Source organism: Anopheles nili, chromosome 3, assembly GCF_943737925.1.
Source record: "Anopheles nili chromosome 3, idAnoNiliSN_F5_01, whole genome shotgun sequence".
In the NCBI taxonomy this organism is placed as follows: Eukaryota; Metazoa; Arthropoda; class Insecta; order Diptera; family Culicidae; genus Anopheles; species Anopheles nili.
In genome coordinates this window covers 68836681-68861437 of record NC_071292.1, presented here as the reverse complement: position 1 = coordinate 68861437, position 24757 = coordinate 68836681, and the positions used below count along the sequence as shown (strand labels likewise).

Below are 24757 nucleotides of genomic sequence, written 5' to 3'. Positions count from 1 at the left end.
TTTCTTAGGAAATATTATTAAATAAATTCATGATAAATTGAATAACTGATGTTTTGTTCATTATTTACTGTATTGTACTTTGGCACTTGCCATTTGTACTTTGAAATTTTGCTATAAAAATTTATGTTAAAAATGATATTTCTCTTCGTCACTACGACAACAAAAAGTAGTTCTAATAAAAAATAACAAATGAAATAAAACGTCTTTTTCGAGTACTCTTGAGTTGTTTCTTTTATTAGTCACAATTTGTTTAGGTATAAAAGACAATATTTTTTGTATAATATGCACTGTTTGTAAATTTATCCTCATCCGTTTTACACATACATGCTGTCCGTTACCATGTTACTGCGATGTCGGTACGGTGGTAGTACGAAGGCGTCCGCCAGAGGGCGCGATGATCGGCAAAGGGATGAAGAGCGTAAACCCGTGTGTCGTGCTTAGTTGGGGCATAATATCAGGAGGCGGTTATTAAGGTGCTAAAGCTGCACACAGGGTGCATTGGGGGAGTATTGATGTGCTTGGTTCTAGAACCAGAACGGACATTCTTCCATTTAGTTCAGATTCCAGCCGTACGCAGGACGTTCCGTTGAGCGAGTGCGTCCAGCGTTGCTGTAGCTGCCATAGCTTTGTGGGTACGGTACAGATTGAGCAGGGGCCGGAGCATACTGTTGGTTATAGCTGCTAGCAGAAGTGCGCTGATCTACCGATACCGGATATCCACCGGGTCCGACCGAACTGCCCGAGGTGCCTCCTCCAGCAGGTTTGTTCTCAGAGAATAATCCACCGAGCCGCTTGTTGTCAATGAGGTTACGCGCATCGAACAGTCCACCAAGCCCTCCGGTTCCAGCTGTTCCTCCTGCTGCCGGTCCAATACCCAGCCGCTGGTTGATATAGGTGCCGATCTGTTGCTTGACCGCGGTCGAGACCGCATTCTGGACGCCGCTTAGGATGCCACCGAAAAAGCCACCATTGGACGGCGCCGCTGGTTTCGTCGTTGGCACGATGATATTTCCTCCGGCTCCATCGAAATGTCCCGAGGATCCACCGCGGTTGTATGAGCTGCCACCACCTCCACCGTTGTAACCTCCGGCACCACCACCTCCACCGTTGTATCCTCCGGCACCACCACCTCCACCATTGTAGTTGTTACCTCCATTGCCACCGTACCGATTGCCGGGGTTGTTATCCGTCGGCAGGGATGGATAGAGACCGGGACCGGATGAAGGTGGGCGAGCCGGAGCAGAGGTGGGCCGCTGACCGTAAGGGTTGTTGGGGTTGAGACCAAGCGTGCCGAGAACGTCATCGTCACCGTTTCCGGGATTTCTAGCTGGAGCCGAAGGTCGCGGACCGTTGTTGAACACGTTGCTGACACCCTCTGTGGGTGCGATGGAAGGACACAAATGGATGGACGGCCGTAGGCACCCGAGGAAGGTGGGGAAGTGTTGTAAATAAAACGTAAACATTAGGCGTTACAGGGACGGGAGTTAGCACAGGGAAAGGGACTAGGCGCTAAGGACTAGGGATTCGCGCGCAAAACCGAAACAGAAGCAAGGATTGAACAGAAAGCAGAAAGAACTAACTAATAGAGAAAGCAGTGTACTGAACTAAAAAAACAAGAGAACCCTGACTTTAAACCCATGGAGCCTCATTTCATATTAGAACGCCGTAGTTAGTACATGCAAACGGTTGAAATTAGAGCTGGTTTGAATGCTCTTAATGATAAAACAATTAAAATTAAAAACATTTATATCTTGCATAATAATGGCGATCAGTTGCATAAAAATGAAACCAAAAATTGAGCAGTCGCTTGTTTGACAATGGAATGAAAAAATAGAAACATCTTTGATTTGATTCTCTAATATTTTCACATCGTGTTTCTCTTACAGGATTTATTTACATGATCATGGCATTGCGCACCGTGGCTGCTAGCGTGCATCACGATATCTGAAGCTGAAACAGTTGCATCGCACTTCGTGTAGAATTAAAAGAGCGACTTCTGGCTGAAAAATTGGATCTATAGTTACGAATGTTTTTAGAACGCTACGTTGAGAGCGATTTAGTACAGTTGTAAAGTATATTTGACGTTCCAATCAACCTAATGGGTTAGCTTGCTTTGTTACAAAACTGGAATTAAAATCAACAATAATACTTCAACTGGATCGGACCCGCTCCAACACAATGGATCCCGCTATCACGAATAGCATTCGGTAGCCATTTTGGCTGAAACTTCGAAGCACTGCGGATGGATTTATCCAACTACCAATCACAAACAAGTCAGCAAAAATTGTCCCCGATTCCTTCTCGTAATCGTGTAGTAATCAGTGCTCACAAACGAAACCAGATTGCCAGGTTTGGACGGTCTGGTTTCCATTCCGTAGCCGGTAGTAAGTTAATTCTACGTGTTTACACGGCAGGCTTAGAGCATTATGTCATGCTTGAGAGTTGGGGTCTGAATTCGGGCTCTGAAAGCACAGCTGCGCGGGATTATCCCGTCCACTCGGGTGCCTCGGAAAATCCCCTCTAGCCATAAAGCATCATCCCGGTCGATGCAAGCTCTTGACCTACTCCTAGCGCGATGCAACGTGGTTCCTTTTGCTTCCGATGCCGCAGGCCACGAGGGAGCTGAATCCGCCTGCACGATGCCAACCGTTTTCTATCAGTTCAGTTCTGTCATATTTTTTTTCTGTTTTCACCGACTCATTCTTACTTATCTCTCTTACTGTCTGCATCGTGTAAGTGTTCTTCTATTTCTCTCTCTTTCTCTCAATCTCTCTCTATCGTTCTCTTTTCTTTTTCATGACATATCCTGCTGCTTTGTTGGGCTTTGCCCCTACCTTTAATACCGCCTGCTACGTCTCACGCAGATAAGATGCCATTTTGTTTTCGTAACCGTACTCACAATTACACATTGGATGATGCTAACCTCTTGTCACTTGCAGGTTTTTTTCTCTCGTATTTCTGTGCTTTTTTCTAGCATCATTTCTCTCGTAGATGGACGAGACACGTATTGTGTAATACTAATCTTTTACCTTTAGGCTGCAACTCGCCGCCAAACATTGTATGTTAGCGACCTAGTGATTTCTCAGCTTGCTACACACATACGTTTGGCTTTCTTCGCCTCCGCAAGAACGTTTCGAAACGCACCGATCAGGCTTAAGGCTGGTCGCTCTGCGCTGCTACTGACGTGCGTTCCACGCGACGTACAGTTCAACTTGTTTGAGACGTTCGCTTTTCCTATCTGTTCTATTGCTTTCGTCCAGCTGTGCTTCGTTCCTTCCCTAGTACATTGCTTTTTTTGCTCGTCTCTTGCAGTCTAGGCGCAATTTTGTTCTGTGATTTTTGTTCGTTTGCTTATAACATTACGTGTAAATTGGTTTTAAAGTATTCCTGTATTCCTTTATCGTTAGTCACTTGTTTGTGGTGGCCGGCCATGGTGTGCATGTAGATTTTTGTTTCGTTGTTGCTAATGATTCCGAACAGTTCCGAATATGTTCTGCAGTTTGAACATTCGCTTTATGATCTACTGGAAGATTGTTAGCAAGTAATCTCGCACTCGATGCCGTTTCTTTTCTTTTTTTGTTATTTTTTGCTTAGTTTGCAACATGATTTTGCATTCGTTAATTGTCTTTTGTTCTTTGCTTCGTATTATTTTTTTGTTTTGTTTTCTGTTAGTTGTTAGTGTAAAATGTTACGCATTAAATCTACACTGCTACCCTTCTGTTCAGTTACCCTTCACCGTTTTTTTTTATCTTGTTAGTTAATAAAGTTATTTATCCCTTCCTACTAGCCCTGGGGTATCTGTTTGTTTGTGAGTTTGTTGGTACACGGGTTGGAACATGCGTCCGTGGTACGGTTTGGTGTTAGATTTAGCATTTGTTTTCTGCAAACGTGCTGCACTACTGATGTACTCGTCTGGCCAATTAGGACCATGGTTTGGTTTGGTTCGCTTAGCGCAAAATAACGATTGCATTGAACTCTATTTGACGGTTTATGAATGCAGTGACATAAAGGTAAAGGTGAGCGTGACTGTGTTTGTGTGGGAGCTTTATTTTTACAAAGGTACCTACTCCTGGCTGCTCGCCTAATTTTGAAACGTCTGCAAGCTTGCCCCAGCCCAATGCTGTTCATTGATTGCTACCACATAGTTTGGCCATTCTTCACGTTAGTTATCGTCTTGTCGTTCGCTTTCGCTTTTTTTTCGAGCCTGCAGTTCAGATCGCATTACACCGTGGGCTAAGTGTTCCGCACCGTTCAAGACGGTGGATATTTTCTGAATTTACCCATCCCCGTCTCCATCGCTACTTTGACATTCCTAGTGCGATGGAAATTAGCTCTGTTTTTACCGGACTGTTTTCTTTAATGGCTGCGTTTATCTGCTATCTGCTACACTCGAATGATTACACCGTTCCAGGACCACCCTGCCAACGTATTAGAAAATGTACAAAAATCGATGCAACGGTAAAATAACGTTATGCCTGCCCCTCTCTCTCTCTCTCTCTCTTCCTCTTGCGTGAGCTTTCTGGGCGTCATTCATCTCTTACACGATCCCTTCGGTTATTCACAATGATGAAGTTAGTAATGGCGGGAAAACGGAAGCTAACGGGGCTACATAAAGTCACAATCGCAACCGATCGACCAGGGAAGGGAATCGATATGGGGAGCGTGGAGGGAATTATAAGGAACCGGTGGCGGGGGTGGCGCTGCTTGCCACCCGCCAGCGGGTCAGGAACGGATAGGTGGACAGGGCAACCAAAAGGAGCAGTGTGGTGGGGCTGGGTGCAGTACCACCCACCCGGGTCGATCCGTTGTTGCGTGGCCGCTTCTCGGGCTGTTTGTTGTAGAGAAACTGATTCCAGAGGCTTGGCTCAGTCGAGGTCGGATTCGGGTTCGGATGCGGATAGAAGGGGTTGTGTGGTGACGAGCCAAAGTTGAAGGGAGCCTGCGGAATGACGGGCGGCTGGTTGAGTGGCGGGTAGAGTGGCTGGAACACTGCCGGGCTGCCAGCGCCCGGTTGCGGGTAGCTGCTGAAGAACGGTGACCGAGTCGTCTGGACGCTGCCAAAGATGTAGTTCGGGTCGATCGGCATGTTTGGGTAGACCGGGTCCTTACCGGTGGCGACCTTGGTGTTTTCCGGGGCCGGGTTCAGACTCAGGACGCCTGGAAAAGCCGGCAGTAGTGAGCGGTGTGATGGCGTTGAATGGGAAGAAGAGAGTTGATTGAGAACACATCCATAGCAAGGGGGCAAAGAAGGAGCAACTGCAGAGCGGGAGGGAAATGGGAGAAGGTGACGCACAAGGAAGCCCGTCCATGCACCCCGTGATCCCGTGAGCCATGCACGCTATTGTATCCCTCCGCATGTTAATCGTTCCCGGAAATGCACCTCAATCGTATGTACAATGCCCGAGTCCCAAAGCTTAGAATGTAAACGCGTTGACGTGTCCCCCCGAAAAGAAAATGGCGATGTCGCCAACGAGTTAGTCCCAATTTGAGCCGTCCTGTTCATCTACTTGCTGTCTGTTTGTATGGCATCATCGCGGAAAAGCTGCGAAAGCTTCCGATGAGATAATAAAAAAGCTATCCCCCGAGTTGTATCGAGCCTTGCGAGCTGAGAGAAGACGGCGCTACGCGAACTAGTCAGTTAAAGGGGTTGGGTGGACAGACTGCTTAAGGGCTAGAAAATGAAGGGAAATTGCATTTACCGCTCGGGCCGGCACTGACACTGGGGTCCGTGTTCTTTTTGCACGTCGGATAGCGGCCACAGTCGTTACCCTCGCGCTGCCCCAGGGAACACGACTCGTACGCCATCACGCACACCTGGCTGGACAGGCAACCGATGTCGCTGCAGGTACGTCCATACTCTGGAAAGAAGAGAGGGAGAAGCGAACGAGAAAAGAAGAAAAACAAAATGGCAACAAAAGGCAGGGAGCAGCCCAGCCTGGGATCGAGCGGGTCGAGTGGTTTAAATTACAGTGTCATTGTGGGTAACAGGAACCAAACGCGGCCTTAAAATAGACGATCCTGGGGTTAAAACCAACGTTCCACTGTCGGTTGCGTGGGTTGATAAGAGTAGTCCCGCTGACGAAACGGGTTTGAGTTGCAGTCGGAGCGTACGTTACGGAATTGAATCGTGCACGGCAAATGCGGCGTAACGGCATAAATATCCTTCCGGTGCATTTGCCGTTTCAGTGCGGGTTAGTTAGTTAGCTTGCGAAGCCAAAATGGGTTTATTATGATAATGGAATTTGTTTGCTTCCATTGTCTGGACGACGGTGGAAGAATCTACAACTTTTGAGGTATACGTTCTGGTGCTGCTGAGTTAGGGTTATTGGTGTCATATCGGTAGATTTTTCAGATATTATTGTGCTCATTAGTTGTTCTAATGTTGTACTAGTTGGTTTGAGTAACGATATTAGCAGCTTCAGGATATTGCACGAAACCTTGTGTACTTTTATTGATGTTTTTGTAATCACATCACAGCTCATTTGAAACTGATAGACATGCTTTATTTGTGTGGCTCATTTATCCACTGGAAATGAACTTGAGTTGTACATATGTTAGAGCATAATAAAATGAGCCTCGTATCGGACAACATAATACAGGACGACAAGGGAGTAAACACGGAGTAAACATCAATCAACGGTTAAATCTGTTCCCAGCGGAACGGACCAAGCACACGCTGACTGTTAATAATTAATTGTCAATCATGATAATGATGTGAATTTTTCGCTCCCTTACCCCACTCTCTCTCTCTCTCCCAGGGGCTTTTCTGGAACGGTAAATTATACAAAAACCTGATCACATTGCAGACACGTGCCATCGACATCGTTGTCTTTTATTCATTACCGATCGAGTAGCGTAATTACCCCCATAAATTGCTACCACCATTCGTTACAGGCTACGAAAGCACAATGAAATAGCGCTCGTTGCCTCAGAATGATGCAGTTGTGCAGGATTGTGCATTTTCTTCGCTGACCATTTCCAAAATGGTTTTGGAAGATTGCAGGAAAAATGGAGGCTTTCGTCTCTACACTGCCTCGTAATTCCTTTTCCTTCTTCTGATCCACGATTCGTTTGAAGCAGCAAGGCTCCATTCGATTTCAATCGATTATAGCTAATTAGTACGAATGTATCGTTCACCAGAGTGAGCGGGAAACCTGTCAAACCCTGCGTGCGACGCCGTTTCTGTCCAATGTCGATGAATTTTAATTCAATTACCCGTCCAAAAGGATAGAGTTTGGGAGGAAGGAGAACTGGGGAGGGGATGTGGAGCAGCATCGCCTCGTCAGTAGTAAGGAGATGTATGACAACCGAACACGAACACGCTTGCGAGCGGCTGACCTCAAAATAGAACACGTTCCGGGATCCGGGACTGGCTCGCCGGATGTCATCCTGCATTTTGTCGGCCATTTTGAAGGGTTCGGCTTTTAATCACGCCACCGAGTGCATCTCGTTGACAAAAAGCTGTTGGGAGAGGGGTGGATGGAAGCGGCAGAATGGTGCCCAGGGAGTAGTGGGGGAGAATGTACGCCAAAATGGCGGAAACTGGAGCACTGGAATTCATAACGGAACGGTGACAGGTTTCCCGAAAAGTTTTCCCGAACGCGAACATGCTATTTGCTTGTTGGAGGGGAAGAGTGGGGGGGGGGAGGGAAGGAGAAGGGATGTGGTGGGTTGGAAAAGATGACGAAAATACACAAAATCCCTCTCCTCCCATCCACACTCCCCCACTCGTCGGAGGTTCGTTTGAGTTGAGCCGAAATTATAGGTTATGCGAGTGGGGGCCATGGGACATGTTATTTTTTCTCTCTTTCTCTTGTTTGGTCATCCGTTTCATTTCCTGACGGCAGAACCGAGATGAAACAGCCATCTTTCGGTGATCAATCAAAACCCGAAACCGATGAATCCTGGATTTGGGAGTGGGTGTGTGTGTGTTTTTTTGTAGTTGCTTGTGAAATAAAACAACAACCGAACTGCCCCTCCAAAATTGGAACGTGAGAAAACAAACCCTCACATACGTGCAGAGCGTTTTGGGGTCAGGGGTCAGTTGCTTCAATCGAGAGCTGAAGCTCGAATGCACTGCACTGGTACTATGTGTGATGAATAATGAGTAGCTGACCGGAGGCGTTTGATTTCCAATAGATTTCGACGTTCGCTTCGGCAAATCGCTTGTACGTCATGCTCCATAGATGCCGATAATAATACCATACAAAGCCCTTTTTTTTGCTAAAACAACTGAACAGGTTATGTGGCATTTATTGTGATTGAAACTCTTCCGTTGACGCTATCCAACGAAGTTCCTTTGTTGCAGCGGCTTTCAGGAGTTCTGGTCACTGGACAGTTGTATTTTTCCACATGTCCTTTGAGCTGCGATCAGCCATGACCCTAACGCGGCTGATTAAATTTCCATTGACATACATTTTAGAGCTACGCATCGTTCGAACGATTCCCCCGGTTCGGCTTGTGCAACAGCAAACAGGGTCACACATAAAAAAACCCCCAATCACCTACATGCGAGTCCTGCTCTTCGGTTCTAACCTCAAAAATGGCGCATCGAAGGTGTGCCACCTTGCGTCAGCATATTTCCCGGGGCAAGCGTTTAGAAGAGACCAGCATGCGTCCAGATCGGCCGACGGGCGTAATCTCTCCCGCCGGGTGCGGAGCAGAACGGTGACGTGATTATGAAGTGGCACGAGCAATCCTTTCTCGCGCGACCGACCCAAAAGAGCGCGCTGTTTTCGGTCGCTTTCGAATTCAAATTATAACCCGATCCCCTCGCGGTGGTACGTGCCCTGCGTTACTAATCAACTGCGGAAAATCGGCCGGAGATGGCGCCGGCTACGGACCGAAGCGGATTTTCGTGTTCGCGCTGCCACGGCACGGGCCGGAATGCTCGCATTCGCTTGGGATGATCGGACGAAATGGCTCGCCTGCACGTCCGCCATCGGTGGCGAACACATGTACACCACGGTACGGCCAGCCTGAGAGAGTGCAACGTGCTGGCACGTACGGTAAGTACACTGTGGAAGCAAATTTTCCGGCATGACGTTCGCCGAGGGTCCCGAGCGTTGCTTCGGCCTCTTCGTACGCTATCTCCCTTGAGCCATTGGGAAGGATATAAAGTCGAGCAAAATAACGTTGCATGCGTCCTCTGGGTCTCTCTGGGTGTCGATGAGTGCGAAAGATTGTAAAAGTTGGAGGAAAATTCCGAATTTTAGCTTCCATTTCGGGGCTATCATTTTCGATGGCTCTATCGCATGATTGCGTCTGTCAACATCTGCATTAACCGTGGTGACTGTGGTTTAAGGAAAATCGTTGTTGTGCTTATTTATCGTGCTTTTGCTGAACAGCGCTTTGCCGGTGGCTTGTTTTCCTTTACTACTGTCAATTTACTATTACGTGACGGCTGCTGTCATGCATGGTTTGTGACAGCTTTTTGTGCATAGTGCTTTTTTTCGTAATGATTACCACAGAACAAAATTTTGCATATTAAAGCTAATTTTATTCAACAGCTCGCTAAACTTTCATGTTTCTAAAAACCTCTCGTTCAATGAGAACTTGCACAAAATTGAATAAAGTTCGATTGTCAATTATTTAGCTTATCCCTGCCGGATCGCGAAAGGTTATTCCGACCGGCGGAAATGATAGTTGGGAAATTTATTTCGCCCTCCCGGCCTGCTTCACACAGGTCAGCAAAGGCACCGGCCAAGGAAGTGAACGGCCACCGACGCCGAAATCGATTGCGAAGCGGAATTTTATACACCGTTCCCACTGACCGGGAAGCAATCCCCCGGACCGTGTCCGGCCGTTGGCTGGTTTTGTTCTTTTCCACTTTCGAACGAAAATTATTATGTTCACGGCACAGGCACCGGCGGGCTGCACCAGTGGTGATGAATATTTATTTTCCCTTGCCCTCAGCTCGGCGGCAGAACACGCTGCGTCATCCATTTGCGCCAAGAAGTTGATCGAGCGTGGATGCCTTCTTGCGGAGACCGTGTTCTTCCATTCCCATACCGATGCAGGAATTCCTTTCATTCGAAGGGATCGTGCACCTGTGATCGATCAATGGGGAGGGCAGGCGTTCTGGTAGGATTGAAAATAAATCGAGCCCAGCTTTCATTCGATTATAGTCGACCACGCCATCGTCTGTGCGGCGTGTTCCTTCCACAGCGAAACATGTGTCGTTGGGATCGTGGTGGTTAAAAATGGCAAGTAATTTAACCGAACATTATTAATTTTTAAGTGAAAACGCTCCTGTCGGAGGGTCGGAGGGCCAACAAGGACGTCTTGCCCTTCCAAACGGTATAGAAGTTGGCACGTTGAGGCCAGAGAACGTTTTTATCGAAAATGGTTATTGCTTCATTCGTTAAGCCCTAAGTGGTTTTGCGTGGTGATGGCAGTTCGGCTCGATGGCTTCATTCCCTGATTGTCACACGACACCAGGGACGGCCGCTTGGGAACAGCACGCCGGCTGCGCTGTCCATTTGCTGGAAGGTACTTAGCAGGCTTTCCCTGACTTCCTGTTATACCTTTATTAAGGAAAAAGGCAAAAAGTCCCCACGCGCGAACCATTCTGTGGGCACACGCTCCGAGTGCTCGAGATTATGATTGCCTCTATTATTATTAGCGTGCATTAGCATATCAATTTGTAGGTCGTTCGTCTATTCGTGCCATTCCATTCATCGACGTTTGCTCGCCTCACCGGGAAAAAGCAAGTGGGCCACCGCAGCGAGACAACATAAATGGAATTTTTCCAAATATTCCCTCACCGGGTTCGGTGAGGAAATGGCTCGCTCTCGCCCCTGTTGCCCTTCGTTGTGTGTTGAAGATCCGATTAAGAAATGGAATCCAGGGAATGTTGTTTGGCTGGAGCCACTTTCCGAGAGCAGCTTCCGAGATTTCTCACCCCCCGGAAACCACATAAAGCATGCCATGATCGGTTAGGGCAATGGTGTGGCAGGCTTTTCGGTGGGCCCTTTTGGGTCGTGGTAGGATGAAGCGCAGATGCGGCAGGACGATAAGGGATAAGGAATCGAGAGAAAGAAGACAAAAACACTCCAAAGTTCGAGAAACTGGATCAGCTCCCAGGTGGTGGGTAGGAAGGATCGGCTTTCTTGGCAGCCCACTCGGTAGATTTCACCGTAAGCATCGTGAGCTTAAAGAGGCCCAGGTTTGTGAAGGAATACGATTTAATGTGTAGCAGGTGGTGCTTCAACGAGGAGATCGGTTCAGCGCACCCATGATGAGAAAGGTGTCGGGAAATTGGTTTAGAAATTAATTTCATCACCAAGTTAATCGCCTTCACCGGCACTGAGCAGTCCATGGCGATGGAATTGTTAATGATCGCGTTTTAAACCTCGTCAACAGACACGTGCTCCATCCGTAGCTGGTGTTTGCAATCCATGCCCATGGGTGGAAAAATTGGCGTTAATTCAATCGGACGAATCTACACAATCCCTTCGGCAAACGCAATCAAGGGGATCGAATTAGTCGGCGTGTAATCGAGCCGCTGCCTTTCAAAGACGGAAGCAAATCTGTTCGGGAAGAAAAAATACAGAAAAAGCATGCCACAGGCGGCTCCATCATTAAGAACGCAGCAGCAAAAGCGAACGAAACACGCGCTACTCGAAAAGAAAATCGTTTCCACGCACCCAAAGGCGCAGACGAACAGCATACACAGCTTTTCCCGAGCACATTCCTCCGGCGTGTGGTGCTGGGTCGGGCAAACTGGAGAACCAAAGAAAAACAATGTATAATCGCGTTTCGTTTTGTCGTTAATTGGCTGAATCAATCAAAATCACACTTCGCGTCCTCGTTAGGAAGGCAGCAACGTTTAGTACCAAACCGGCCGGACCGGAGATGGATGGCATTCCTCGGCTGGGCTGGCTGCTGGCTTTTTAAGGTCGGTGGATTTATGCCGTTTGCGTACGGTTTATGGCATGCCGCAAGACAATGAATGGCAGGAACATAAAATCCTCCCATAAATCCCGCGCTCCGTTCTTCGATTTTCGTTTCCGTTTGCTCAAGGTGAAGCGGTTGACGTGGCAGCTACAATATGTTGCACAAGTGTTTCCTTGGCCATCAAAGTAATAATATCGACAGCAGCAGGGAGTCCGTGGACGATGGGAGGGAAATAAAATGGGGGGGGGGGTGGGGTGGTTGGGCCAAATTTGTTTCCATTCTTGGGGGCCTCCTCTAGCTAGCGATCCTGCATGGCGAATGGGTCTAGTTTTACAATAAATTTTGATCTCGATGGTGATTAGAATTTAGTGCAGAAAGTTAGCTCACCACGGAAGGTTTCCCCTCAATAATGAGAACTTTTCCCTTGCACCAAGCGGTGCGGTTATGACTAGGTTTTTTGTTCTCGTTTGTTTCTGCATACACAATGGCTGGACGGAAATTTGAAACAAATTAACCCTAATGATTATGCTCGCCGGTACCATTTGCCGCAGCAGCAACTCCTCCCGCACACGTGTATGTTAATGCTCGAGGCATTAATGCTCGCCGTTGGTGTTGCATAATGCATTTGGCTGACTCCCTTGCCGACTAGGGAAAAATAAACGAGCCCCGAGAGTTTCGCGAAACTTGCAGAAATTAGTATAAACAAAGGTGCCGGTCGTAATCGCAAATGCACCACGCGCATCGCCGATGCAAACGATGTTTGCCTTGCGCCGGCGTAAGAAAAGCGGAAACGGAAAAGAATTTCATACCCCGAAACCTTGAGAAAGGTTCAATTCACGTCGTTTGCAGCGTGGGAGAACCACTATCGACAGACGCTTTCCGGGGGTGGGTGATTTCGCAGCAGAAAGTTGTTCTACCGGTGGCCTATTTGCGCGCCTGTGTGTGCTTGCTTTTTTTTTGCGAATCCTCCACTCCAGAAGGACCTTCGACAAGGAACCTGCTCCACCTTAGACACGTTGCCAGCATCAGTTGCGAACGAGCAACCTAACCTCGAGCAGTGCCCCTTCCATTGGCTTGTTTTCTAGCAGGGCCATAACATATGATTCTGTTCTGGCTCGTAGCCTGGCGCCTGGTGGTGAATAATCGTGCGATTCCGCTGCGTATTTGCCTCGCGAGGACACACAAGGCCAGAGGGCTAATTCGCGAGTGAAACAACGGTGGTTGGCTTTGCGTACGTGCCATAAGACCGTTGCCATTTGGTTTTGCAGATGTTTGCGACTAGCGAAGGAGCCATTTTGTTCCACGTCCGTGGGTGATGTCGACACCGTATGCTCGAGTTAATTATTGCTTAAATAAATAGGCAAGTCACCAGCACGCGCAAATTTTCTCCGCAAATGAAGCGTTTTTTTTAAAGGGTGTCAGTGCTTCGTTATAGAATCGTAAAAGTTAATTGAAACAAAATACGCCCCCCTCACTTAGAGTCCCCGAAACGTGTGGAAAGCGCTTCGGCGATGGAAAGCTGGAAAAACATCCCACCAAAAGTAAAAGAGTTTGCTCGCTATGTCTGTTCGCCATATCCTTTTCATTTCCCGTAACAGTTGCGTGCTTTTCTGTGCCTCGCTAATGGCCGGTAGTGACCCGTGTAAGGAACCACCTTCATTAGTGGTGGATGATTTTTTTTTCATCACCTGCAAAACCCCATTTAGTCGCCAGGTCAGGTAGAAGCCGTGAGTGGGACGCTTTTTAAAAAGCTGAAACTACATCCGATAACAGTGTGCCGCTGCAGACGAAAGACCGTTGGTGGATATTTCCGAATCCACGTCTGGAGGCGTTCCGGCGACCGCACGCGATATTTCGGGTCGGCTAATGGGGAAAAGGACTTCCGCGGTCAGGCTATAAGCGCACTTAAACATCCCCGTTGCCATAATGAGCTTCCTCAGAGCGAATGCGGTGAGTTCGTCTGTGAGGCGTGAGGCATCATTGAAACGCGACGAGAAGTGGAAAAACAAATATAATCTAGGAATAACATACGAACTTCGGTGGACTCGAAACAAAACCCCAAAAACCTCGCGTTCGCTTGATGAGGACAGTGGCCCATATGCCCTATCGTGGCCATTTCTCTTGCCTCTAGCGCTTAATGGAGCTTCGCGGTGCAAAGTGATGGGCTCGGACTCGGTCCACCGCTCGGTCAGTCGACGTTTTCTCCCTTATCGCCCCAAGGATGAAGGCGGAGCGCGGTTAGTTTAAGGGATCGACGGCCCGGTTGCGACGAAGACCAATATTTTATAATTGTACAACACGCTGTCGTGCGGCCGTCGTGGTACGTGGTCTTATCTAAATTGAAATCTACCAGCGGTGGCTTTTTGATGGCCATATGGCACGTGAGAGGGAGAGACGGAAAAACTCCGGGAAAGCCCCGGAAAAAGCTTCGGCTAGGAAAAGCTAGACTAATGGGGTCCGTGCTAATGGAAGCGGGAAGGACGCATGGAGACGAAGATGAAGCACATGGGATAATTCGATAGTTTAGAGGTTATGTAAAAGATCCTAGATAGATGGCTTGGCTTGGTATGGTTGGTGTTGGTGGTTGGGTAAAAACGTCGGTCCCAATTTTCGGGCCCTGCTCGTTGGTGGACGTGTACGTGTGTTTAGTCCTTTTTCGTCCTTCTTCCTCGTCACTCGCCGGTTGCAACAACTCGTCTCGGTGGAAAAACGGAGAGTGATGCAGCACATCAAGTAAAACATGCACGACCGAAGTAATAATGATTCGCTCGCGTACGCCGGTGTATCAGTGGCGAAAAACTCGGTACCGAAGGTGGTTGAAGAACAGGGAGAGGGCAAATTGCGCCAAAACGGTCGGTGGGAGGTGCTGCAAAAAAAAAAAAAAAAACAACCCCGTAACCATAATCTGCGAGAAAAGCTTCTGTGCAGCCCGCATCAATCTAGCCGGTGGGCTCGAATAACGAAGCTACTCGAGGCTCTACCGGGTCCAGGCGGGGCATGTTGACTTCATTCGGTACCGGTAACGTAGTTCGGAGCGGGAAAGAAGGCGATCAGATAAGGCAGGACGATAAATCTCCAGGCCCGGACGCAGGTTTCTGAGCGGGCGTCTTCGAGGCATCGATGTATACGTTCACTCAGGAGCACACGTGCACGAAACCACCCAAAAGACACGCTACAGTACGTATTTTTATGTGTGTTCATAATTTTATGCATGACGCTTGAAGTACACCCGAATTATGAGGTCAAGATGTGGTAGGTTTAAAAAGAAAAGCAGCATTATTTTCAACGTTCTCTAATGCACAGCCTGATACGTGAGTAGAGTGACATGCTCGTGAACACCACTGTCCGTCGCTCGTTAACCACAGGACATCCTGACACGCGCGGTTGACTCAGATTTTCTATGCACCCAAAGGAACGACGAGTAGATAAATGGGGACTTGATGGGGCTTACGGTTGCACCCAGCACGCGTTTTGGATTGTAACGGCGATGTAACGAGCAGCACAGCGATGACGAAAACTGCACACGAACGAGCATGTCCTGCGTTTGGACTCGAAGGACCAACTCATGCCGGTTGGATTTGCAGTACATTTGAATCGAGGCAGCCACGTAAGGATCCAAAGCACGCGAGAGTGTGCGAAGGGGAGCCTTGTGGCTTCGGGACGAGTAAGCAGTAGTTACACCCGTCGTAGCACTGGCTACTATCTCTCCTCGGGGGTTTGACCGAATTCGGGGCGAAAGTTTGACAGCACACTACACCCGCACACTAAGTGGCGTTTGAATTCGTTTAACACTCGCCTCGCACACGTTGTGCCGGTGGCGATGACGACGTCTACGAACATGTAATGTGTGTCCCAGGCGCGAAGACACGTAGCCTGTTTTTCAAACCGGTAGCCGGAAATGGTGCCAATATAGTAGTCGCGCGAGTGCACGCTTTTGCTCGCTCTTTCTCGCGCTCGAAACAATCGTATCGCACGTAGCGGAATGCATCGGAAAAAGCGCTGACACCGGGCGTGGAAAAGCCCCACAACTGGGGGTTTCCCTCGAGCCAGACCGCGCTGATGGGAAATGACGTGAAAAACTTCTTCACACTTCTCGCCACCGCGTGTCCCAACGCAAAAACCACGCCCAGCCACTCTCGCTGTGTGGGATGTGGGTTATAGAGGAAAAGTTTCCGTTTTTAGCAAACTTCTCCATTTCGGTGGGCACGAGAGGTGACGAGAAGGTTGGAAAACTATCTCGCTAGCAGCGCCAGCATGCTAGGCGGCCACATGCAAACGGGAGGTAATGCATCCAACCGGTACGGACTACTCGGTTGGCAGGCTGGCACGTGAGAAAGATAACCAGGACTTTGCGCACGTGCTAGGTGATGCCGGGGATGGTGCCGGTAGCGACGTAAAGATAAGCTGAAATTTAAATTTACGAACATTAAACATATTTTCCATCCAACGAAGCAACCCGCCCCGGGAGTGCGCCCGTCCCTTCGGTCGGGTAAACCATCTGTTAGCTTCGTTGGGAAGGGATTTGTACACGTTCGTGTGTGTGTTCTTTTTATTTTTTAGGCTACTCATGGATATTTTGTGCCACATTTGGGACACATTTCTTAAGGTGAGCAAGATAGCGCTAAGTGAAAAACCCTTGCATGATTGGTACTTTTGCAGGATACAGAAACTTGCGTTGTTGCAACACAACCAGGGTTTAGGTTGCTTTGATTCGTTTTCAATAGAAATACAATCGAATTATGTACACATATATTTTGACAGATAAATAAAAGAATTGTATCTGACAGTTACGCCATGCATGATGCTGATACTTCAAGGGTTATCCAAGCCACGAATGAGAACATCATTATCCAAGATAGAGTAGGCAAAAAGCCACCGCAATGTTCTGGTCGGGGCTGGTTCAGATCGCACAACGCTATCGCCAGACGCTACAAATTGCAACCGCAAGGCGGCGAGTCTGATAGCGAACGGGACGGTTTGTTTTCGACTCAAACGGTGTACCGGTTCGTCAAATCGATTTAAGATTGCACGACCAGGAGCCGGGCGAGAATGGTGGCTTTCCCCGAACGGATCTTCGTCGTTCTGTTGCAAAAGTTTGTCCCCATGCCTACTCCATCGTGCCGCTGGTATTATCCTGGCTTTGCAGTAGTATTTGGTGCAGAGTGAACACTGCAGGGACTGCGATGCTGCGTCGGCTTGAGGCGAAAGAAAGCGAAACGTGCTCCAATTTCTTGTTGCAATCGGGCCATTGTTTCGTCGTGTAAAAATGGCAACCCGCGCTGCTGAGGGAACTTGGTTTTGCACCGTTTTTGCCGGTTCGAGGCACGTTTTTCGTCTACCAGCTTTCGAGTACCTTTCGGTTTCGGACGAACGAGCGTGCCTGTTGGACTGTCTTCGACCATCGAACGCTGGATGTTTAGGCGGGAATTGTTTTTTTTTCGAGATTATTGCCACAATGCGATAGAGAACGGAGCGTTCGGTTTGCAGGGCACGTTTTTCGAAAGGAAAAATTAATCCGCTCTCAATGATTACAGCAATTAAAAATGGAGCCGAAATTGAACTCCGTGCATGAGCTAATTGCGGTATATTGAGTTACCAGTGTTCTAATGAATTAAGGAAATTCGTTTACAAAAAAATATGTATTAAAAATCTGACCTACTTCTTTTAAACATGAAATATGCACAAAAAAGCACTTTGCTTTTGTATATTTTTAATATTTTTCATCACCAATATCGTGCATTTCACAAGTATTTTCCCTTGAGCTTTGCCCTGCCAACGGCCGTTTGTCGGAGATGAAGCGTGAACGGAAAGAGGGAAAACATTTTCCACTCATCCAGTATTAATTGCACTCCGCTCGTTCGGGCGGATCATACATGGTCCTGTTGGCAGGAAATGAGTTGATGAAAGCAAAAGAGAAAACAAAATAAGTGTCCATCTCGCCAACGCCAGCGATACACAGAAATTAATAATATGCATGCACATTTTGGTTGGCCATCACGGCTTTCTCACGCTTCTTCGAAGTTCGTTTGTTGATTTTTTTCATCCTCAAGGATGAGGGAATTTAAATTTTCTTTTTTTTGGTGTTCATCGCTTGTGCGTTGGAGGCCATTTTGGCATGTGGCTCGCGGGAATGGTGAACGGCACAGTGTTTAAATATTTGACGAACGTTATTTCAGGTTGTTCGTTAATGAGCTGTTCGGTGACCAGGAAATGAGGAAAATTTCATTTTCTTTTTTATCTTCAATGCGGGTAGTTGCAGCAGTGACAGTTTACCGCTCGAGCCTTCAATCGTGAAAATGGTGCAATAATAAAATGTTCATGGGCACAATCGAACTGAAGATGGATTTGCTGAAGGCAGATTACCAGATTGAAGGTGGCTAAGTGCAAATCTCCCAGCCTAGCGTTGAAGCTGCTTCAAGCTCCGTGTCTCGTACGATTGTTTGCATGTCATTAAGGCGGATTAAAAAGAGAGGCCGACGTTTTTGGTTTAATTTAACATCTTGCACCAATTACCAGTGACTGTGTAAGCGACCCGAGCAGAGAGGCAGTCATCAGCATACATTGCAGGCCGTGTTCGTTAGCAGCAGCAGCAGCACCAGCATCGATTTAATACCCGTTTCGTAGACACGTCCTCCACCAGCTGGCGGCTGGGACTACGCTTCTTCTGCAGCAGTGTTAATGGAATAGATAATTTCCATGCCTTCCATGTGCTGGGCCGGGCGCTTTGGCCTGCACTGGAGTAGATTACAAAACCCGAATCGACACATCGAACGAAATTTAAAGCGATACGGCCTTCTGCTGGAAAGGCTTACGATAGCACTTTGCCGTGCGAGTGGTGGGAAGTGAGCCTTTTGCGGTGGTTTAGGTGAGTGGTGTTCCGTTGTCAACGACGGTCGGATCCGGTAGCATCCACAGCAGGGGAACGGCCGATAAACGCGTGTCTGTGCTGGTTCTGTAAGTTGCGTTGGGAACAACGGAACGGGCGATTGTTTCCGACGCAGATTTCGCACTTTATCAAAGCTCAGCAAAATAGAGAGCAGTAACGTTTATCAAGGCCCGAGTGGATATCGTTATGGGTTATATAGTCGAAAAGCATAGTAATTGCATTTATGAAGGGTGAAGTTTATATAGACCAAGCGAGACGTTTCATCCGAGGTGGTTTAAAAATAAAGTAAAGAGTTGTAATAGTATTTAGAGCTTCGTAATAACATAGCTTCACATATCTAGAGCTGATAAAACATTTGATTGTATGAACTCAGAACTATATCAAGGCAAATTTCTGCTACTGAAATTGACTGAAATTGTTATAGAACTTCATTTTCATTTTTAGTTCAATGAATTTCTAAAACAATTCCATATCGTCTACTGCACGTCATCTGGCGGAAGGCCGATCAAGCATTCCGCACAAAATGTACGTGAAAAAAATATTCGCATATCATTTTGCAGGGTAGCGTGACATAAGAAAACCCACAAATTAACGGACGTGATGAAAAACGAAGCTTACTGTGATGGGAGCTTCGAGAAAAGCTATTTTCCACTGTCATTGCCATAGATTAGACATGATCCTCTTGCTCGCATTCCGCACTCGGACAGTGCTTGTTGTGGCTGGACGTGTTTTTTTTCTTCATCCTCCAGTCCATTCCATTTCGAATCCAAATCCACCCATGTCTGGCGAGAAGGAGAAAAAAAATTGCTCATCCCAACAAAGTCGTCCAATATCGTCACAGTACGGCCGCTTGGCGGTGGCACAAACAGATGTCATGTCAAAAGCCATAACCATAAATTATCACTTGTCCACGACACCGGGCAGGCCCTTTGGAACCGGAAGCACCAGCCGGCGCAGGACGGTTGAGGGAAAGCAAAATGTATGCCATTATATCTCCATACTTAATTATACAGAGCCCGTCGGGTGGCCCCACGCTTTCTCGGCCTCGCTTTTCTCTACATTCTGGTTATTTTCTTCTCTTCTCTACACCAATCCACCATCGCAATCGGGTCTACCCGGGTGGCTGAAAGCGATCCTAGTACGGCTGCAGAATAGATAAAAACCCATTTCATTCCTCATACCCGTTTGGTGCCTTGGGTGTCGCCTGTGGCGGTGGCGACGAAAATTCAACAAAAATTACGTCCAAACGCAACACTGCATACATTTGTGCAGCTTCACCCCGACGCCGGAGGCATTCCCATTCAATCTTAAACGATTCGTAACGATCCCGTTACGGGCATGTGTATGTGTGTGTGTGAGCGAGTGTTTGTCTCGGGTCTTCACATTCGTCCTTTTGCTCGTGGTGTGTTTGGTAGCGTGTCCTTCCGGATCGGATTGGCCAATCGGGGGCTTCCCATTTGGGTTCGGAAGTGGCGCTTCACAATGTCGCCCTGTTGCATGCAACGGATGTGCATACAAATTTGGCCACATACATATATTTTTGAGATTGCTTCCCACTGCGGCTGGTGTAAGCGCTTCTAGCGTATCTGGCGCTCTTTTACGACCCGATTCCGAATCCGCTGTCTGCTCCGTACCCGGCGGTTCACCCGCATCGATATCGGGCTATGGGTTTCGGATTGGCGCAAAGCAAAGAAAAATAAGCCATGCTGCAAAGTCCACACGAGTTGCGAATACACACTCACACACAGGCGGGATTCCGTCCGTCAAGGCTCGGACGGCTCAAGCTACAGGCGGGGAGCTTTTTGTAACCATTGCCGCATCGCATGGTGAGCGATTGTTACGACGGATTGCAAATGGGCTCGAGTTGGCTTTTCCCTTTGTGCAGGGAATCCTTTTTGCGGTTGCTTTTCATCCCCGACACTCCGGCGCTGAATGGCGTTGGGGGTTTTCCTTCGTGGAAAATTCGAGTAAAATGAGTTCCGACCCGACGTTTGTCGGTGTGTATGTATGTGTGTAGGTGTGCTCGGGTTATTCAGTCAATTGATGACATGTCGAGTAGGCCAAGGACCTTGGGACGCATTCGTCGAGGCTAGCAGCTGGGCAAGCTGTCAGCTATTTCGGGAATGTTGCCTTGAGTACTGGAACTAATTGACTATGGCATAATTACTGAGACAACTGTATTAACGGGCTTAAGATGACTCTTGTTTGCTGGACAAGTTGCTTTGTGAACAAGAGTTTCGAATGAGCTGTGTTAAAGATCATTGGCAATGGAAGGCATGAATAGAAAGAAACTTTTGAACTCAAAGACACTTAGATTAAATAGAAAGTAAACCGTTTAAATACGACATTATTTTCGGAGTATTTTATCAAGTTATATTTCAATATCCAATATAAGTTGTTGTAAAAAGACGTAATTGATAGTTCTAATTGTTCAATAGAAAAATAACAAGCGTTATTTTCCACAAATGTAATCCGACAGCAATTATAATCGTCCATCATCATTTCCACAACAACAAAAAACAACAAACACCAGCGAGGAAATGAATAGGATGGGTTGCAAAGTTTATTACAATGAAAGCAATAAAAAAGTTAAACTATGCCACAAACTTTCCCTTAACGTCATGAAGCACCCCTGGAGGAACAGAGGTTGGGAGATGGTAAATGATTTCCAGCCAGGAGCTTCGGGACCTTCTTCCCTCATCGTGCGCCTCGCCAAAATTTGCCTCCCAACGAACCGGAAAATGGATCAAACTGTGAGGTTGATTGGCTTTCCACCTACCCGTGAGGAGGTGGAAAGTTTTCCCCCGCCTACTCGTACAAAATATTTCCACCCTCCCTATGTTCAGTAGTCCACCTTCCAGCGCCGTCCCGTGTAACACGGGAACCTCATTTCATGCATCATTAGAAGGCAATAAATAAAAGTGGCAAATTTCTGTCAACCTTCCCAGGCCACGCGAAGTAAACCGTGTTACAAAGTAAGTTTCCGACGCCCCAAATATGCTGCCATCCGTTTGTTGGGGCAGCATAGCAATTGGATGGAGAAAGCCGACCACGTTTCAGGCGGTTCCGTGTGCCCCGAGGGCACGGCGACATTTTCATGTCGTATTCGATGCTTGATACACGTTTTCGGATATATTTTATATCCTATTCAATCAGTCTGCATAGAAGCGGGAGTAGTTTTGTGGCAAAGCAACGATGTGTGTGGGTGTGCTTCGTGTTTGTGTTTTGGATTTGGGTTCACTCGGACTTTATACACTAATAATACTTACTTGTGTACGGAAGCGGTAGGGCAAGGGTGAATAGAAGTTGAAATATTAACCCACAATAAAGGGATTTTATCCGAGACAGCTCCATTGCTCGGGACGGCACAGGAACGTGACACCTGTTCCGGATTGTAGTGCTTGGGTTTTTTTTGTTTAGCCCTTTGTCCGGCTCTATGTGACCCGGAAAGATTGACGTACTAGTCAACGATAGCGGCGATTCCGACTAACAGCCGTCTGATGCCGGATGTTGCTACACCCCTCGGTGGAAACGATCGGTGACCGGACCGGAAGACGAACCGAGCCCCACGACGCTATGACGATCCGTGACGGAAACTCTTTGCCACTCTTATCAGCACCCGGAAGTGGAACGAGCTACAATGTGAAGGAACGAGAAGAAACATCCGAAAATAAATAAGAAAAAGACGACACACATATATTAGAAACGATATCCTTGAGGGTTGATGGAAGAAGAGATAGTAATAAAATATAATTAATTAAATTACGTCGGAAATCCGCTCGCCTTTTTATGGCACCGAGCATGGCAGCGAGCGCATCGGAGGCCGCTTACATGGCCGTTGGAAAATGGTTGGCTCAATGCGTCAAAGTTTGACGCCTTAAGCCCGTGGCTTGGGAGCACATTTTCAACAAGTCGGTATAACTGCGTTTACGTGGTGTTGAAGAGAAAAGTAGGAAAAAATTGGCTTGATTTCTTTTATCGATCTGACGCGAGCGAGTGTTTAGGGTAGTTTTTTTTTTTACTTTTATGATATTCTGTTGCGACGTTGAGTCGCTTTGGTAGGAGAAATTGAAACAGCTATTCACGATGATTTACTGAGGCAGTTAACAATACAATGAATGATGCATGGGGAAAAGTTTAAAGTTTGGTTCGGAGCGGCAATGTTGTACCATTATACGGTTCAAGGGGCATGAAATAGATATTGGATTCGACAGTGATTTATTTAATCTTATATTTTTACTCAAGCGCTAGATTGTTAGTAATCTTCGGGACTATTGAATTCAACCAAAATTTTAATGGTTTGCTGAAGAACAGTCGAATGAAGTTATTGTTTTACTCCACTCTGGCATAATTGCTAGAGAAAGCATTTTAATCATGGTGAATTCAACTACAAAATATCACCCAAGAGTTGAACGATTAATGGCAATTGAATAAACATGAATTCTTTTATCTCTATCGAATTCACATTAAATGGCGTCCAAATTACTTCGTCATTCATTTTTTCCGATGAACACACTGGGTTCATCGGTTGTAAGGTGGTCCAACATGCCACGCTAATTGAAGGTAATCGAGGAAAAGACAATAAGGAATCCTCCATCCCCAGGCAATAATAAAGCCAGTGGCCGTTGGCCTAACAAAACAGCGCAATCATTGCGATGATGATGATTGCGATGGAGCTTTTCATGTCGCACTCGCACTCACCCGGATCGTTAAAGTGACGGATTGTGTTCGTCTTTTTTTTTCGTTCAATATTTGTCTTCCCGAGCGGCGGTATAACCAAAGTGTCGGAGCATAATAACGTAACCGTTTACGATTGAAATGCGCTTTTATGTGCGCCAGTGAGAGGAAGCCGAAGGTTGCCTAAACAAAGAAGTGACGAAATTATGATCAAGAGAAATGGTTTTGCAGTAGGCTCGTGGTATTTTTCGTTGTTTCGTATTCTCTCTGAACCTTGGGAAGGATAATAAAAAGAGAAAGTGATGTTTTGTTTTATGCCACAATTGTATAAAATTATCGTAACGAGCTTTTCATAGCTCACTAATTGAACGGGTGGTGGATTAGTGCCGTCACCTAGGATACACGCAGGGAGAATGGTGCTCCTGGAGGTGGCTATTTTGACATATTTCCGTAGCATGATGAAACGACAAGTTAAGCAATCAGATCGGACCGATACATTAATAACGGATAGTTCCGGTACGCCTGCATCGGGGAAATTAAGTTTATGGCTAGCCCACGAAATGCCTTCCATCGCTCTGTCCTAGTGGCACGGCAAAAGGGAATCGATAAAATTATGGCCACGACCCGATGGAGACGCCCTATCATTTGCCTGTCACGTTCCGTTGCGCTAGCGAACCGAGATTGATGAGCGGTTGGGAACCACCTCCCGTTGGAGTGGCTGGAAAGGGAACATAATTGATATTTGATAAGAAATAATTTGTACCGTCGGCTCGTCTTCTGATCGTCTGCCTCATCGGTTGACCACGATGGCGGAAATTGCGGACGAAACCGCCCGTTCGTGGACGTGGAGTGAAGGCTTCATCGGTCGCATCAACGAATGCGGAGGAATTTAATCGATTACGTGGTTGCTGTGCTGGAAGCCCAGCTCAACCGGTCAGTGGAATATTATACTTGGAAGATCTTCTTCTACCGTCTTTGAAGCATTTACCGTCATCACCATGAAATTCGCGTTGGTGCGAAGCGGAAAAGCAAATGGTGCAATAAAAAGCGATTACTTTGGGTTCGATTTCGGCATCGATCGATGCAAACGACAGTAACTTGAGTGGGTTGTTTCGAAAACGCAGCGCAAACTCCACGCGAGCATCGTCTCTCATCAGTCACAGAGACCGGGCTTTCTGTGTTCACGCGTGTCCATGGAGGCGCCTGGTCTTTGACTGCTTTGGTGTGGCTGCGTGCGTGAAGAGAAAATGTCGTATAACAAGCGCCGCACCTCTTGCCATATCTTCCCTACGGTGA

The 24757-nt window shown here is 47.2% G+C and overlaps 1 protein-coding gene across 1 annotated transcript in view; it reads right to left on the bottom strand.

Annotated features, from left to right (window-relative positions):
- Positions 1-231: 231 nt before the first annotated feature.
- LOC128727253 (translation initiation factor IF-2-like) overlaps positions 232-24757 on the bottom strand; it is a 59176-nt gene continuing 34650 nt past the window's right edge. The window contains exons 3-5 of the mRNA XM_053821147.1: positions 22054-22419; positions 5700-5858; positions 232-1375 (exon numbers count right to left, since the gene is read on the bottom strand). Of these exons, the coding sequence (XP_053677122.1) occupies positions 552-1375; positions 5700-5858; positions 22054-22138 (1068 nt within the window). The 5' untranslated portion in view covers positions 22139-22419 and the 3' untranslated portion in view covers positions 232-551. The remainder of the gene's footprint in view (positions 1376-5699; positions 5859-22053; positions 22420-24757) is intronic.